The 16,419-nt window shown below is 46.0% G+C and overlaps 3 protein-coding genes across 3 annotated transcripts; all 3 read right to left on the reverse strand.

Annotated features, from left to right (window-relative positions):
- Nucleotides 1–1,025: 1,025 nt before the first annotated feature.
- Nucleotides 1,026–6,991, reverse strand: LOC137803008 (uncharacterized). Its single transcript, XM_068601252.1, has 4 exons — nt 6,715–6,991; nt 3,340–3,888; nt 2,800–2,960; nt 1,026–2,256 (listed from the first exon to the last, which is right to left on the reverse strand). The coding sequence occupies exons 1-4, from the start codon at nt 6,877–6,879 to the stop codon at nt 1,830–1,832; spliced, it is 1,302 nt and encodes a 433-aa protein (XP_068457353.1). The 5' UTR covers nt 6,880–6,991; the 3' UTR covers nt 1,026–1,829.
- Nucleotides 6,992–7,820: 829 nt separating this feature from the next.
- On the reverse strand, nt 7,821–9,592 carry tpgs1 (tubulin polyglutamylase complex subunit 1). The gene is made up of 2 exons (XM_068600886.1): nt 9,118–9,592; nt 7,821–8,998 (listed from the first exon to the last, which is right to left on the reverse strand). Exons 1-2 carry the CDS (start codon nt 9,462–9,464, stop codon nt 8,338–8,340), a joined length of 1,008 nt encoding a protein of 335 aa, XP_068456987.1. The 5' UTR covers nt 9,465–9,592; the 3' UTR covers nt 7,821–8,337.
- Nucleotides 9,593–10,015: 423 nt separating this feature from the next.
- On the reverse strand, nt 10,016–16,054 carry LOC137802605 (inositol-3-phosphate synthase 1-A-like). Its single transcript, XM_068600598.1, has 11 exons — nt 15,831–16,054; nt 15,330–15,454; nt 15,083–15,244; nt 14,309–14,438; nt 13,980–14,173; nt 13,745–13,894; nt 13,172–13,387; nt 12,520–12,684; nt 12,320–12,433; nt 11,578–11,795; nt 10,016–10,841 (listed from the first exon to the last, which is right to left on the reverse strand). Exons 2-11 carry the CDS (start codon nt 15,441–15,443, stop codon nt 10,643–10,645), a joined length of 1,662 nt encoding a protein of 553 aa, XP_068456699.1. The 5' UTR covers nt 15,444–15,454; nt 15,831–16,054; the 3' UTR covers nt 10,016–10,642.
- Nucleotides 16,055–16,419: the final 365 nt, after the last annotated feature.

Consider the following 16,419-nt stretch of genomic DNA (forward strand, 5'->3'; position numbering starts at 1 on the left):
ACCCACCCTCCCTCCCTTCGTCCCTCCGCTTCAAATCTCAGGCGAGAAGGTGGTCTGTCGTTCTGGACGGACGGCCGGGCGGGCACGGGTGGACGGCCGGGACTGGGGGAGGGGAGACTAGCTAGGGGCCTCGCTGTCAAGTTGTCCCCCCAGCCGAGGACAACTGCGACTTCACCCGGGGTGTTCACGGCAAATCACGGGAGACTCACACATAGGGAGGTGTGGGGGGAAGGAGTCAAGAGACGGCGGGGCCTCCCCAAGAAGCTCCTGTCTTTAAAAATACACTTAATGTTAAAAAAAACAAAAAACTAATAATAAATGACTGCAACTGCTGCAGATTAGCCACTTAACCCCCCCTCTCTCGTTGTCATTCGGTGGTCCAAATTAAAACAGATAACCGTTATTTCTGATATCAACCGCCGCAGCACGCGCGTAACGGCTACGAGAGCAGCGTTGCTAAGCCCGCTAGCTCACCTAGCAACGCCTCGGCTAACGTTGTGTCCAACCCCCGCAGTGATTGAAACGGCGAGCTGGTTGAAGGAATGTGTCCGCCTAGCTAGCTGTCGACGGCAGGGCAGCACCCTATCCTAGCACGTCCCGGCTCATTTTGACGGTTAAAAAAAGAAGAGGAGATACATATATACATATGTATATATATAAAAGGCTGCTGCTGCTACCACGGCCTTCAAAAAGAGGAGGGGACGGGGGTTTAAGATGCGTGCCGGCCCCGGTGGCTTTTGCCATAAAATGCATTCGCTGCAAACAGCTGGCTTTTCGGGTTGGCTCGTCGCTGGAACAAGGTCGGCGCACACACCAAGTCTGATGCCAGGCGAGGAGGAGGAGGAGGAGGGGGTGGAGGAGAAGGAGGTGCTGTGGCTGCGAGTGACAGGCGGAGGCTGGCGTGAAACCGGTTTGTGACAGACCAAATGAACGGGCGAGGCGGGTCCTCGGGGTGGGATCCGCCTGCGTTAGCTCGCTGAGAAGATGCACAACCCAATATGAATAAGGAAGGCTGGGCTTTCTTTAAAATTCTTCTTCAGGTTTTTTATACATCTTTTTTTTAATGCAGGCAACACCTGCTGCATGCACTGCACCGCTTTTCAAAGTGTGGTAATGTATCAAGACGGAAAGCATTTAAATAATAAGTCAATCCTTATTAATAACCTGCAGAGTATACATGTAGATATACACATAGAAGCAGCAGACTAATTATAAGCGATGGCCGTGTGCTGTAGCGGCATCTCGTGGCCGTGGAGCTGAATTGCATGTAACACCTATTCACAGTATTTAATGAGTCCATATTGGTTTTCTAGGAATTTTCCACCTTTTCCTTTACATTTTTATAACAGCTGTGTAACACATGTCTACATGACACACTGGCTACAAACCACCAGAATCAAAGATGACATGAAAACATACGCAATAAACCTTAAAACAAAACTGGAATCTTTATGCAATGATACACGGCATAAAAATGAACAAAACTAAATGAAAGAGCACAGAAAAACACAGAGAAATGTGCTGTGATAGTACCCCTTTAGGCTGTGATGCGTAATACACAGTAGACATATAAAACTTGGAGTTTCGACATCTTTTACCACAAGCTGGAACTTGCCGATTGGCCAGAAGGAGGGACCAAAGCAAACATGTGTTCTTGCCTAAATAACAACATATTTTTTCCCCAATATGTATTATGTATTTAGAATATCTCAGACTTGATTTGAGGACGTCGGATTTAGCTTCTTTTTTAGCCCTGTGTGGCTAAAAAAAAGTACAAATGTTGTCCCAGGATTTTAATAACATTAGTCTTTATGTGCAGGAAAACGTCGTCACATATTCTGCGCCTCGAAATAGTCACAGAAGAGTTTCCGGGTCTCTTCGGCACGGCCGTGGTCCTCGCCGGCGGAGGAGGAGGGGTGACGCTCGTGGCCGGGCTGAGGGTTCTCCGCCTCGGCCACCTCGGCCCGCCACTCGGCCCGGAAGGCGTCCCCGTGGGACTCGCACACGTTGTGCAGGATACAGCAGGCCAGAATCATGGTGGGCACCACGTCCAGGCCGCAGTCGTTCCTCTTGCTCAAGCACTGCCAGCGGGCCCTCAGCCTCAGCAGCGCCTCCTCGGAGGCCCGCTGCGCTCGGGCGAGCCGGCGGTTGAAGCGCCGCTGCGGCTCGGCCGCCGTCGGGTGGCTCCTGTCCTCAGGATAGGCCTTCATCAGCCAGCTCTGAAGAGGGTAGCAGGCCTCCCCCAGCAGCACGTACCTACACACACACACACACACACACACACACACCATGATGGTCTTCAGAAAGCTGGAAATCCCCAAAAGGCCTCAGCCTTTGCAACGGTTCTACTGCGCTTGTGAACAGGCAAACGTGTTTTTTGAGGCTTGTTGCAGTACTAACTGGTCTGAGGTTCATCTTGGGAGGCAAATATTTGGCTCCTCAGCGTAATAGCCTTAAATGGGTTGGTAGAGAAGACCAGCTGTACGAGATGTACATTTTTGGTAATATAGGAATGTACAGTATCTGAATGTCTGTTTGGTTATGTTATTACTGAGCACGGGGAAGTGTGTTCTGTTGCCTTTTCTGGCTCAAACTGTTTTATTTTATATTCTCTAGCATGTGACGTCATTTTGATTGACTTGTTCTAATTAAACACTTAATTCACTCCAGCTTTTCAGAGGCGTTTTCTTTTAAAAATGCAACAGGTTTTTAAAATGTATATTTATATTTGACTTCTTTCCTTGAGATGGAAGTACGATGTATTTGAATGACTTAAACACGCCATTGGTGTCCATCTACCTGAGTGGTTTTCCCATGAAGGCGGGCGGCGGGGAAGGCGACAGGCCGCCGTCTGCAGCCGCCGCCCACAGCGACGAGCTCTGGAAGATGTCTGCTGGGTCCGTCCCACCGGGGAAGCTGGCACACACGTCCCAGAACTGCCCTCTGCCGCTGACCGCCACCTCTCAACACAAGCAGACAGACACCATTGTGAGTGAGTGTGTGTGTGTGTGTGTGTGTGTGTGTGTGTGTGTGTGTGTGTGTGTGTGTGTGTGTGTGTGTGTGTGTGTGTGTGCGTATGTGTGTGTGTGAGTGAGCGTGTGTAAAGTGCGTGTTTGAATATGTGTGTGTGTGTGTGTGTGTGTGTGTAAGGTGCGGGTTTGAATATGAGTGTGTGTGTGTGTGAGTGTGTAAAGTGCAGGTTTGAATACATGTGTGTATCTGCGTGTGAGTGTTTACGTGCGCATGCGTGTGTGCATGTGTAAAGTGCAAGTTTTAATATGAGTATGAGTGTGTGTGTGTGTGTACGTGTGTGTGCCTGTGTGTGTGTCCTCTCTCCACCTGAGACAGCACTGACAGCCAGCCTCCTGCGTTGGCGTAGTCCGCCGCGTTGCTGGATGGCGTGATGATGGCGGTGTGCAGCGTGGCGACGGCAGCAACGCAGTGAGGGAAGCCCCACCGGGACAGGAAGAGCCGGGCCGACGCCTCCAGCTCCCGCTCGCCGGGCGGCCGCAGGTACACGGGGCCCAGGAGCGCCACGATGGCGTGGCACATGTCCCGCACGCAGCGGCACACCGTGGACTTCCCCACGCCGAACAGCGCGCTGATGGTGCGGTACTCCACGTTGGACGCCAGGCGCCACAGGGCCACCGCCACGCGCTTCTCCACCGGCAGCGCCAGGCGGAAGCTGGTGTCCTGGCGAGCGAGGCGCGGCCTCAGCTCGCCGCACAGGTAGAAGAACGTCTCCCGGCTCATGCGGAACTTGTCCAGCCAATCGGACGGCTGGAACTCCGTCATCGCCACGCGCTCCCACCAATCGGTGCTGCGGGTGGTGGTCCAGGGGCGTGTGCGGATGCAGCCGTTGGAGCGGAGGCCGCCCGCTATCATCATCTGAGGAAGAGCAATAATAAAATAAAGATCGGCTTTCTATTCGTTCACATCCATTACGACCATCACTCTCGCGCCTTCTTCCTTAAAGAGAGGAATGTTTGTTTGGGTTTATACAGTAAGAAACATAAAGGACACATTATATCTGATACATTTGTATTATAATTAAACAAATAATATACCCATGAAATACACAATTTAATAATAGTGCATACAGAACAATGGCTCAACATATCATATCTTTGCAGACTGGATTTTTCTTAATCTTTGTTATACAACTTTAACTATTCAGTTATTTTATGCTTCAGCATGTAATAGTTACAGATTTTTTTTTTCGTGTTTTTTTTTTCATAATTCTGAATTATCTTTTTTTCGTTGCATTTTTTTTGTGGACACAAAAAGAAGTCGACAAAAAAACAAAAGTCAGTGAAAAAAAAAACTTTTTTTTTTTGTCCTAATCTTTTTTGTAGCAGAAATCTAAAAAATGTTTTTTTTTGGTAGACTTTTTCCACCGGCAGCGCCAGGCGGAAACTGGTGTCAACAAAAAAAAAGATGAAAAAAAAAAAATTATGAGTAATGTTTTTCGTTGCATTTTTTTTTTGTAGACACAAAAAAAGTCCACAAAAAAACAAAGTCAGCGAAAAAAAAAAAAGTATTTTCTTTTTGTCCTAATTTTTTTTTGTCCTAATTTTTTTTGTAGCGGAAATCTAAAATTTTTTTTTTTTTTAGACTTTTTTTTATGTTCCCAAAAGAAAATAAGTCAACAAAAAAAAAAAGAAAAAAAAAAATTGCAATTTTTTTTTTTTCGTGCATTTCTTTTGTAGACACAAAAAAAGTCGACAAAAAAACAAAGTCAGCGAAAAAAAAAAAGGATTTTCTTTTTGTCCTAATTTTTTTTGTCCTAATTTGTTTTGTAGCGGAAATCTCCCCCCCAAAAATTTTTTGGTAGACTTTTTTTTTTTTTCCCTCCAAAAAAATAAGTCAACAAAAAAAAGATGGAAAAAAAAAATTAGGAGTAATATTTTTCGTTGCATTTTTTTTGTAGACACAAAAAAAAGTCGACAAAAAAACAAAGTCAGCGAAAAAAAAAAAAAAAGTATTTTCTTTTTGTCCGAATTTTTTTTTTGTCCGAATTTTTTTGTAGCGGAAATCTAAAAATTTTTTTTTTTGGTAGACTTTTTTTTATGTCCCCCAAAAGAAAATAAGTCAACAAAAAAAAACATGAAAAAAAAAAAAATTATGAGTAATATTTTTCGTTGCATTTTTTTTTGTAGACACAAAAAAAGTCCACAAAAAAACAAAGTCAGCAAAAAAAAAAAATTTTTTTTTTGTCCTAATTTTTTTTGTAGCAGAAATCTAAAAAATTTTTTTTTTTTGGTAGACTTTTTTTTTTAATGTCCACCAAAAAAAAAATAGGTCAACAAAAAAAAAAGATGAAAAAAAAAAAAAAGAGTAATTTTTTTTTGTTGCATTTTTTTTGTAGACACAAAAAAAGTCGTCAAAAAAACAAAGTCAGCGAAAAAAAAAAAAAAGTATTTTCTTTTTTCCTAATTTTTTTTTTTGTCGTAATTTTTTTTGTAGCAGAAATCGAAAAAAATTTTTTTTTTGGTAGACTTTTTTTTATGTCCCTAAAAGAAAATAAATCAACAAAAAAATCAAAAAAATCAAAATTATGAGTAAGTGCACATGCCCTTTCTACGCCAGAGTAGCGTCTTGCTTAAAATCCTTTCTCGGATGCGTTTGCTTTGTTCAATCCCATGTGAATTAGCAAGCATTTGAAGTATTTCACCTGTCCTAAAGCCACGTTAAAAGATGTTTTCAATGTACTCACATCCATTTCTTTGTCAAATAGAGAGTAACCTATGTCAAAGGAGCTGCTCCAGAGTGTTGTGGTTTTGTCAAAATATTTTTTGTTTGTTAGTTAGTCATACATTTATTTTTTGTCATTATTTTGTTTTTTTGTCCTTGTTACGTACAGTGTTGTATATGTATTGTTTTGTGTTGTTGCTTTGTGTTGTTGCTTTGTCTCCCCCTCCTGTTGTCATTCTCATACTTCACAGACGTGCACACCTAGTTCCAGTCATCATCATCACACTTGTTCCTGATCACCAATCAACCATTCCCCTTTAAAGTCCTGTGTTTGTTCAGTGGGTTGGGTGGGTTGCTTTTGGTTAGTTGTCATTGGCCTGAGCTGAGTCAGAGCGCTGGTTGAGCTGGTTTGTTATGTTTTCTTTGGTGCCACTGAAAGTCCTTGTTGATCCCGGCGTTGCTTTTTTTGTAAATACTTTCTTATCACTTTTGTGTCCTGGGTTTTGGTGTGACGGCACCCTCATTTGCCAACACCTGCTGCCTTTATGTTGTGTCCCACTCAGAGCCATCAGGGGGCGTAACAGTCATTCATTTTTTTTTGGTTCAAATTTTTTTGTTGTGCAAATGTGCTTCCATAGATTCCATAAAGTTAAAAAGTGAACGGGAAAAAAACAACATATTTTTTGGGTTCAAATTTTAAATTTTTAGTCTTCATTTTTTTATGTAGGAAATGGGCTTCCATACTAAAAACTATGGAAGCCCATTTCTGCTACACAATCAACTTTTTTTTTCGTAGACTTTTTTTTTTGTCGACTCCAAATATTTATTTTTTTTTGGTCAAAATTTTTTAAAGATTTTTTTATTAGTCATATCTTTTTCTCAGGATTTTTTTGGTCCTATTTTTATTTATTTGTCCTAATTTTTAGAGCGTGCTCGCGCATGCGCATGGCCGTGGCTACACTACGGGGTCTAGACTAGAGAACGAGCCCCGAGAGAGAAGGCAGAGAGCGCAGCACTGACCATGAGCATCCTCCGCTGCCTCTGGAAGAAGTAGTGCCGCTGCCTGACGCGCCGCTGCGCCTCGCTGCGCCTCTGGGTGTCCGCGGCGTTCAGCTCCCTCCTGCGCTTCAGCAGCACGTACGTCACGAGGAGCGCGAGGGAGCGCCGCTGCTCCTCTTCCTCCATCCCGGACGAGTTAAGCGCGCGACGAGGCGCGTAGGCGTGACGTGACGTCGTTTCTTGCGCCCTCCGACGTCACGTTTTGGCCTCCGAGCTGCAGAACTGCGCGCGGAGTATACTTCCGGTTTCTCCTCTCTGGCGCGCGCGGTCGGCCCACGAGCCTCGGTGGTGCTGGTGGCGGCGGATTGTAACCCACGTGACCATGCACGTGCACATAGGAAATGGGGGTTGGACTTCATTGTTGGTCATTATTCCTCATTGATCCATATACAGTTGCTGACTTTTTCCTGTTTCAAAGTCCATTTGGCAAAGTTTTACTGGTTTATCTGGATTGTCTCTTTGGAGGCTCCTGCCAGAGTAATTTACACTCGAAAGACCCACTTTTATATTTATTACATTGCAACTTTTACTTAAGACTTCATTCACATGCTTATGTAGAAATAGCAGTTTACATTACACGTCTGTGTCATCTGTTTGTCAATGCGCTTCATTTGAATTTAATATTATATTGTGAATGTATTATTATGTTCCTATTTATTGCACTGTCTAATGTTATGCAATGGTTCTGATCCAGTTTCAGCCAGACGTTTGCAAATCGGAACAATATGAATGCTTTAATTCTCTGATGTTCTTCAACTGCGGTCAAGTGAGCCCTCATCCACCGAGTGAGCCGCACTCATGAAAATTACAACGCAGTCTTGTTCATGCTGACCTCTGCCATGTACATGAGATTTTACTGTACAGTTCTGGAGAAAAGTGACTTTAAAGTCAGCTTCAATGACAATGATATTCAAAATGTCACAATTTCCAAACGGCTTTAAAAACAGATCCTTAAACTTGTAGAGTAAAATTAAGAGATTGAGATTTTACTGTACAGTTTGAGAGAAAAGTGACTTCAAAGTCAGCTCCAATGACACAATGGCAGAATTGAGAACTTAAAATAAATACAAGAAATCAGTGAACATTGCATGTTTATTTCCCTAAGACATGTGTTCTTCTACAATATACCAGCATATATGAGATTGGTTCCTGTCGAAATGGTGTTAAATTAATAAATTATCTAGTAAATTGGTAGCTGAAAGGAAAGAAAAAAACTTAAAAATGCAACGGCATCACAATCTGCAGCCTCTGATATGGCCAAAAAAAAATACTCATTACAACTTTGTGTTGGATTTTTAGAGGCAGATCAGTACAGAGTTACGATTTTATGGAAAAGGCTGAACAATAATGGAAAAATGCTGATCTAAGATGATTTCTAAAGGATCCTTTCCACCGTCACAGCAGATGCTGATTTCTAATCTCTTCCACATGTGTTCTACAATTATTGTCCTCCAAAAAAAAAAAATAATGTGATAAAGTGTCGAGGTAGGAGGTAATATCTGTGAGAGGTTAGAGGAGCTACTGTACACATAAGCTTTTCATTTACTCTAGCATATACTTTATAAATTATGTGGAAAGTGACACCTAGGACACAATTTTCACTCGAGTGATAAAAAGTTCCGCCGCGGCGTTCTCAAACTCCTTGGCGTCCATGTTGCCGCCGGGGCCCCTCGTCCGTGCCCCAGCCATGGCCTGCCCCAGCTGGTACGGCGAGATCTTGGCACTGGCCTCCAGGTAGCGCAGCGCCTTGGCGTTAGCCTCCGGACAGGCGTTCCCTTTAGCGTTAGCGTTATCGCAGCAGTTCGCCTCGCAGCCCCGGGACGTCTCCAAGGCCTCCTGTAGGGTCCCCAGCACAGCCGCGCACAGCGCCCGCGAGGCCGGGCCCTCGTCCGGGCAGCACACTTCGGCGTAGAGCCGCTGAGCCTGCCGGATGTAGTCTGAGAACACGGCGCATGTGAGCACGCCGTGACGAAAGATGTCATAAGGGACGGCCTCGTGGTCTTGGCAATGGAGGCGCTGGAGGAGTGGAGCGGATGTGGAGGCCGGCACTCCGCCCTCACTGCACAGACACTGCAGGGTCTGTGTGTAGAGCCCTCCCTTCACTCCTCCTCCTCCTCCTCCTCCCTCTGTCGGGCTGTTGGTGCTGGAGCCATCGGGGCATTCAGGAGCCTCACCTGAACGTCTGAGGGGCCCGGTGAGGTTCAAAAGGTCATAGGCCACACGGACATTGTTGCTGAAGGCAGATCTGAGGTTGAAATGAGAGAAAACAATGATTTAGTTATAGTAATATATATAATATAGTAATATGCCAAAATGTGTCCAACCCCTATAGGTGGCAGCTTTTTTTTTATCAGTGGTCCAGACCTCTGGGAGTGGTGCGCCAGCCGCAGGTGCCACAGCGCGCGGTTGAGGTGCTGCTGCTCCTGCGCGCATGCGCTCTGCGCGTCGTTGTTCAGGCTGTCCCCGTCCCGGTGGCATCCAGCTGTGGCGGTCTCCGACACCGAGGCGAGGTTGCAGAAGTGGTCGGCGAGGAAGCCGATGGGGTCGTCCGACCTGGCCTCCACCATCTTCAGGACGGCGCCGCGCAGCAGCTCTCCCACGCCGGCCTGCGACAGGAACTCCCGGTCGCCGTCCGCCCGGGTGGCTTTGCCCTCGGCGGGCAGCATCCCCGGAGCGGCGGCCCCGGACCGGCGCTTCTCCTTGTCCGCCATAGCTGATGACGTCCCGTGTGTGTGTGTGTGTGTGTCGCAGGCAGCTACGGCAGCGGAAGTGATTCAACACCGGTCGAGAGAGACAGGAAACAGTTCATATGTAGGTCCTTTTTAATTCAGTCAGCAAAATGGCCAGAAAATGAATGTGGCGAAATCACTCCGCTCCGTCATTGCCGGTTGCTAGGGAACGCTGCCTGACGAGTGCGCATGCGCGTCAAGAAGTAGTCCAGATGAAATGTATGTAGAAGCTAGCAAGCTAGCCAGTTTGTAATACTGAGTGTTACTGTTAAGAGACACAATTTAGTCAAATAAATAAGTATTGAGTATATTCAGTGTCCAATTCATGCACAAAGAAGACTGTTTTGACTAATATCTGCCATTAATAAATGACATTGGTCTTATGTTCTTGTTCCTAATTTAATTAGCATGCTTATTAGTCTGGTGACATATACTACAAGGTACTTGATAGGTGGCAAAATAGGAGAATTAAAAAAAAGACAAACACAGAATCCTTCACATTTGATAAGGTCAAACAATATTTAAAGGTTTATTGTCTATAAATAACCCAGGTTACGGTTAAACACAACAGTCAGAACTGCACCATTATCTCCTGTAACGTCGCTCCAAACAATGACACAAAATAAAGTTAAGATCAAAACAACAAACAAATCATTTAACGGTTTACTTTACAGCTGCACAATCAGTATCTGCTTATTCAATATTGAACCTTTTTTTTTTTTGGGAACTATACTGTGCAACAGTGTGTGGTACATATGCATTGCACACAAAACTATTTCAGTAACAATGCAAAACAGTTTTTTTAAAAGATTCTACATCTAAACAAAACAGTGAATTAGGCCCTGTTTGAATTGCCTGCGTTGAACAGTGCTGCACTCTATGGACATTAGTGTCGTTTATGGGCTTCATAGACGCTTAATTCATGTTGACCCTCAGTAGCAATAGAGGCCATTGGCCTGTGTGATATGTAAATGTAAACTATGTTTTAACACGCCAAGACTTGCTGAATTCCCAGCAAAGTTGTCAAACCAGTGTTGTTATTTTTGTTTTGTTACAATGATAATGATTAAAGAGAATGTTTGTTCTTATGACACACGCTATCAAGCAATTGTGTAAAGGTAGAGTTCAATCTGGGGGCCGTCGTGTCGCGTTCATAACGGTCATAACGCGCGAGTCGCGTCGTCGTTGTGTTCGTGGACACCATTCGTGAGAGGTATGTGGTTCCCGTTGGTGAGCGGAGCCTTTTTCAAAGCGGCCGCGTTGCCGTTCACGTGGACGGCGTGCGGCGGCGGCAGGAAGTCCCTCTGCAGCTTGTGCTCCAGCAGCATGTGATTCTGAGGAGGAAGGCCGAGGCACGCTCTGAAAAAACACCGGGGAGGAGAGTGTCGTCAGCTTCTGCCACACCTGCATACAAGCCTTTAAAAATCTGAATTCTTCAGTTAAATGTGCGATACTTTCTGTGTGGTAATCCAGTGCAGGGATTTTCAACCACTGTGCCGTCAGGTGTGTCGTGGGAAAATGTCTCAATTTCACTGAATCTGTCCCTAAATATATGATTTTGTTGCTGCGAATAACTGGCCATTGTTGAGCGTCTGAGCCTGCAATACACAGTGACTGTCCTAGTGATTAAATACTCTTCCATGCCAGTAGGCAGCGCAACAGTTACTCATCATATATTGTCTGTTGTTGGATCCATGAGCTGACTGCTCGCACAGGTTTACTCAGTTAAATGTGAATTCGGCATTTATCAGGATTCATACACGTTAAGCAATGGATCTCCATGACGTTAAACCAATTTTCCATAACTTTTGACCAAATTTCCATGACTTTAAACCAAATCTTCATAACTTTAAACCAAATGTCCATGAGCAAACGTGTAATGAAATCTGTGTAAACAGTAAAAAGTGATAAAATGTAGTATTTAAACTAACAACGACAATTCAAAGCATACAGTAAACCTATCATATATGATGTATTATGCTACGATAGCATACGTTTTGTAACTTTATTGTGACTCAAAAAAAAAATATTGTAGAAAATGTGCCGTAGCTCAAAAAAAAAAAACAGTTTGAAAAACACTGCTCTGGTCTCGTACCTCATGATGTTCTCTATGCTGGTCCTCTGGCGGAAGAAGGAGTTGATGACCGGTGTCCCGGCTGGAACCAGCGGCGCCTTGCAGAGGAAGGAGAGCAGCGCCAAGACGCTGTGGAAGGACATGAAGTCCTCCTCCCCCTGCGGCCGCACGGTGATGCGCTGACAAAGCTCCGTCAGGATCACCAGGTCCAGGATGATGGGGGTGGCGAGGAGAGAGTCCTGTTGCGAAGATAGACGTGAACATGAGAATGTTATTGGTCAAAAAATATTGTCATTGATGCATGGACAACATAATGCAGTCCCCTGTACATGCAGGAATTACATTCATACAATACCAGTGTGTTAAAAAGAAAAAATAAAGTTGTATAATCGCGACCACCAGGTGTCGCCAAAGCAAAATATAAATATAAAAAGTTGTTTGTAGAAAATGTGACGATGTTGGGAGGTCAAAGCACCGTTTGTTTGTGCGATTGCTTCATTTTACAGATCATTTTGGATTATTTTGGGACAATCCAGATAACTGTGGTCGGACAGAGATGTTATTTCACGTGTAGGTTTGGTCGCTTAAAGCTGCTCGACCAGCAAAACCCTGAAGACGTCTCTTTAAATTAAGAAGGATTAGCAGTAAAGCTCCGGCCCTCAAGAGCCTCTCGCTCCACAGAAAAGAAGAAGAACAGAGCCGAATGTTGTGTTTAACAAGTGATTAGCAGCCTCATATGGTAGATTTGCCCTTTTCCACTGACCTCGCAGGTGTTGTGCAGTGCGACGGTATTGGTCCCGCCCATCATTATCTCAGAAGTGTACTCGTCCATGGCCCGCTTGCTGTCTCCCACACGGGGGACGTACTTAATCACCACCTGAAACAACACACAGGCGGGTTTGAAACACATCTTCATGGGCGTGGGCGTGGCGCCGGCGGTGCCTCTGCGTGCGAGCAGCTCACACAGTGGTCGGGCTTCTCCCCCGGCCCGTACAGCACCGGGTTGGACCGGACCATGTCGTCCACCACGTTGCTCTTGGAGATCTCTTTGGAGTGAAACTGCTGCGGCGCCGACAGGTTCTTCCCGTCGTTGTTCCCGAGGTGATTGTAGCTGACGATGGAGGTCGGCTGAGGAGGAGAGAAGAGAAGAGAAGAGAAGAGGGGAGAAGAGGGGGAGCTCATTTAAAACGTCTTTGTTGAGAAAATATAATGAGTTTTAAGACGTCGTCTGATTTTCCATCCATCCATCCATCCATCCCTCTCCCTTCCTCCATCCATCCATCCATCCCTCCCTCCATCCATCTCTCCCTCCCTCCCTCCCTCCATCCATCCATCCATCCCTCCCTCCCTCCATCTCTCCATCCCTCCCTCCCTCCCTCCATCCATCTCTCCCTCCCTCCCTCCCTCCCTCCATCCATCTCTCCCTCCCTCCCTCCATCCATCCATCCCCCTCTCCCTCTCCCTCTCTCTCTCTCTCTCTCTCTCTCTCTCTCTCTCTCTCTCTCTCTCTCTCTCTCTCTTTCTCTCTCTTTCTCTCTCTCTTTCTCTCTCTCTCTCTTTCTCTCTCTTTCTCTCTCTCCCTCCATCCATCCCTCCCTTCCCAACCTCTTCTCACCTTGATACCCGAGCTGACCAGGAAGTCCACCAGCACAGACTTCACTTTGGTCTGGCCGGACTTGAAGTCGTCTCCCCCGATGAACACGTTGTTCTGCACGGCGAGCTCGACGGCGCCCGGCACGAAGGTGTTCTGCGGCGAGCCGTTGATGTAGGCGCAGCCCTCCAGGACGCTGGCCACGGCGAACAGAGTGGAGGGGGAGACCTCCGCCCCGTCCTGATGGAGACACGACCGTTACCGAGTGCACCGCCATCACGTCGCAGCTCGACTCACAAGTCGCACAATCCCCCGCGAGACCCTCTCCACAGCGTCAACCTCTAAAAGTGAGCCGTTTGCTGAAGATCATGACTCATCTGAAATGTGCCATTATCATTGCCGACAGCTGCACGAGCATGCTGAAGACGGGAGATAAAACAGCAGGGGAAAATCATAGTTTTCTCCTCCCTGATAACTATATCTTGAACAGCTGAGCACTAAAGGGTTTGTGTCTTGAGAGCTGACACTTTACAAAGCTACGCTTCACTGATCTGGAAGGTTTTTTTTCTCTCGGGTTCGGGGCTCCTCCCCTCTCACCTGGATGGCGGCGAGCAGGTTCTCGGCCGTGTCGTTGACCCCCGGGATGACGTCGCAGAAGCGCTCGGTGTTGGCGGTCCACAGGACGATGACTTTGTCCACGCCGCTGGACTGACGGAAGTCTCTTATGTCCGCTCTGATGCGCTCCACCTGGTGAGGACGGTTGTGAAACTGGTTGTGAAAAACGCGACATGAATCTAAAGTGAAGTACACAATCGGCGCAGAGGCGGTCTACCTGCTCCGCCTTGCTTCCCGTGAGGACGTTGTCCGCCCGACTTTCTTGGTTGGCGGCGATGAAGTCGGGGATGTAGATGGACGGCCTGGGCTTCATGCGGCTCATGTGCGGCCGCAGCTGCTCTTGCAGCGACCAGTCGAGCACCTCGGCTCTCTCCATCGCGCTGCCCAGATCCATGGAGGAGATGTCCCAGCCTGAAAAACAACACAAAAACACCAATGTTCACAGCTTCCTTGTGCTCTTGTCTGACACACACACACACACTGCACTTCTCAGTTTCGGGATGGGAGTTTAGGCCTCGAGTCAAAGCGGTCTGCGATCGTCCGTACCGTCAAAGACTATATCGTTGGGGTGCACCATGGGTAAGAGGTCGCAGATGGGCACGTTGACCTCGCCCTCGGGCCCCGACCCAAGACAAACAGTCGACGCTTGCAGGAGGGAGCCAAAGTAGTTTGCTTTCTGAAAAATGTGAGAAGAAGAACATGAAGTGTAAAACACAGATTTCATTCCATCTATAGACTCCCCCCACACCCTCCTGAGACGGTTTTAAAATTTATTAGAAGTGTATTAAATCCTTTGAACCAGAGAAAAATGTCTGAAATGGAAATCACGGGAACATCGCTCATCGAGGTAACAATGTATGCCCATAGAAGGAGATTTCACCAAGACCGGAGTCAGTGAAGCCCTTAACACTCGACTGGACAGGTCAGCATAACCAGCTTCTAATGAGTCTCTCCACCACTGTATCCAGACTATATTTATAAAACAGCACCAGAAGGTTCTCCATTTGCTGCCTTCATAATCTAGAATGTTTTTGGAGAGAAGAATCATTGTGGCGTTTACATGTTTTAGCTGTAAAACTAACAACATACGCTTGAACACATGGGATGGCCATGAGTCAAGCAGGCAGCAAAATCAACTTACAGAAGGTTGTTGTTAGTTATTAGATTTATTTTATGTAAAATACAATACATTTTAAGTCCATCACAAGAGCGGCTTGTAACCTGACTTTTACGGTAGGTCAAAAACAACATTTAAACAAAACACAGATGAAGAAAACTATCAGTCTGAGCTGTGATTCCTGGTCTGTCTGCGTCACTCACCTTCACTCCAGTCTTGGTTCTCCAGGTGAGACCTCGCTGGTTGGCCAGGACGGCAGCCGTCACCGTGGTGCCGTTGTTGCCTCCCCAGCCCACCAGCATCACACCCAGCTTGGGCACATGTCTCTCTGTGGAAAAAGTCATCTCGGTGGTGCGCGGGGTCACCTGTTCCCCAAAGAGCAGTCAAATTAGAGGGGATGTCATACAAAGGACACACACACACACAAATGGGAGAAAAAGGTCCACATACTGTTACGTTGTTCCCATCTCTGTGGACCGATGTGGTCTGGTAGGAATACTGAGACACAATGTGTGTCTCAGTGTACTTCACATTGGGGCTGTTGATGTGGACGTTGACTGGCATGGCTGCAGAGTCTGTGGAGAGAGAGAGAAACAATGGGTCCCAACTTCTTCTGGTGTGGAATTGGCACTATCGATAATGCGGCATTTCCTCAACACGTTCAAGGGCTTATTAAATGAAAGCTGGGAAACAGTCCTGAGTCATGTGATGTGACTCATACTCAATCCCAATGCTCACACTCACTGACTTTGAGGCCTGTTGCCCGCAAAACCAGCGTTGCCCGCAAAAACTAAATCTTTAGCGACTCGCTAACCGACAAAAAACCAGTTAATTATTGATCAGCAGCCCCGTTCCTCTCCATCCCAGGCTATATTATGTCATTTTAAACCCCCGCCCCTAAAAAACTGTTTCATTACAACGTATGAACGACACAAACCCGGAAACACTTACCGGAGTAAAGATGTCCAAGTACGGAGAAGAGGCCGGTCCCGGTTTGTGCCGTTAACCGCTTTAAAATGAAGTACGGAAGTATTTTAAATCTAAAAGTACCAGCTAGGTCTCGTCTGACTGCGTAAAAGCTATTATTCTTTCGGGGTTTTCAATACCACTCAGACGGCCACGTTCCTCTAATGTCACCCGGAAAAGAGAGCTTTAAACCCCGCGTGGCGACTGGCAGGCTGTCAGGTTTCTCTGGGCGGGGCAATGGAGACGGGTCTGTTCCTGTCTCACAGCTCCACAAAGATTGTATCACGAATAAAGAGGTTGGAGAGGTTTCCTTTGAGAGCATGCACAAGGGTCATCCAGCAAAGCATGTTAAAAAAAATTATATGAATTGTACTTTTTGCACAGTTCAACCTGAAACTGTGCTTTATCTTTTTTTTCTTTTTTTTGTTTGCAATGTCAGTATTCTTAAGAAGTTAGGGGAACAGGTCTAAGGACGTGTATCATACATGTATTTATTATTTTTGATAAATGCTTTATTCGTAAATGTACGTTTACAAGCCAAAGACCTTTTGAAAAAACAAATAGTTTGAAATGT

Source organism: Clinocottus analis, unplaced genomic scaffold, assembly GCF_023055335.1.
Source record: "Clinocottus analis isolate CAN_PGR_092001 unplaced genomic scaffold, fCliAna1.0.p SCAF_5, whole genome shotgun sequence".
Taxonomy (NCBI): domain Eukaryota; kingdom Metazoa; phylum Chordata; class Actinopteri; order Perciformes; family Cottidae; genus Clinocottus; species Clinocottus analis.

What these genes read in the sequence shown, in the direction of transcription:
- LOC137803008 (XM_068601252.1), bottom strand. Translation starts at nt 6,879, where the DNA reads ATGGAGGAAGAGGAGCAGCGGCGCTCCCTCGCGCTCCTCGTGACGTAC. An exon ending in GGCAGCGGAGGATGCTCATG is followed by an intron (nt 3,889 to 6,714) that starts GTCAGTGCTGCG and finishes GCTCTTCCTCAG; the next exon opens with ATGATGATAGCGGGCGGCCT. An exon ending in GGCTGTCAGTGCTGTCTCAG is followed by an intron (nt 2,961 to 3,339) that starts GTGGAGAGAGGA and finishes TTGTGTTGAGAG; the next exon opens with GTGGCGGTCAGCGGCAGAGG.
- tpgs1 (XM_068600886.1), bottom strand. Translation starts at nt 9,464, where the DNA reads ATGGCGGACAAGGAGAAGCGCCGGTCCGGGGCCGCCGCTCCGGGGATG. An exon ending in CTGGCGCACCACTCCCAGAG is followed by an intron (nt 8,999 to 9,117) that starts GTCTGGACCACT and finishes TTTCAACCTCAG; the next exon opens with ATCTGCCTTCAGCAACAATG.
- LOC137802605 (XM_068600598.1), bottom strand. Translation starts at nt 15,443, where the DNA reads ATGCCAGTCAACGTCCACATCAACAGCCCCAATGTGAAGTACACTGAG. An exon ending in CACTGCACAACACCTGCGAG is followed by an intron (nt 11,796 to 12,319) that starts GTCAGTGGAAAA and finishes TCTTCGCAACAG; the next exon opens with GACTCTCTCCTCGCCACCCC. An exon ending in AGCATAGAGAACATCATGAG is followed by an intron (nt 10,842 to 11,577) that starts GTACGAGACCAG and finishes GTGTTTTTTCAG; the next exon opens with AGCGTGCCTCGGCCTTCCTC.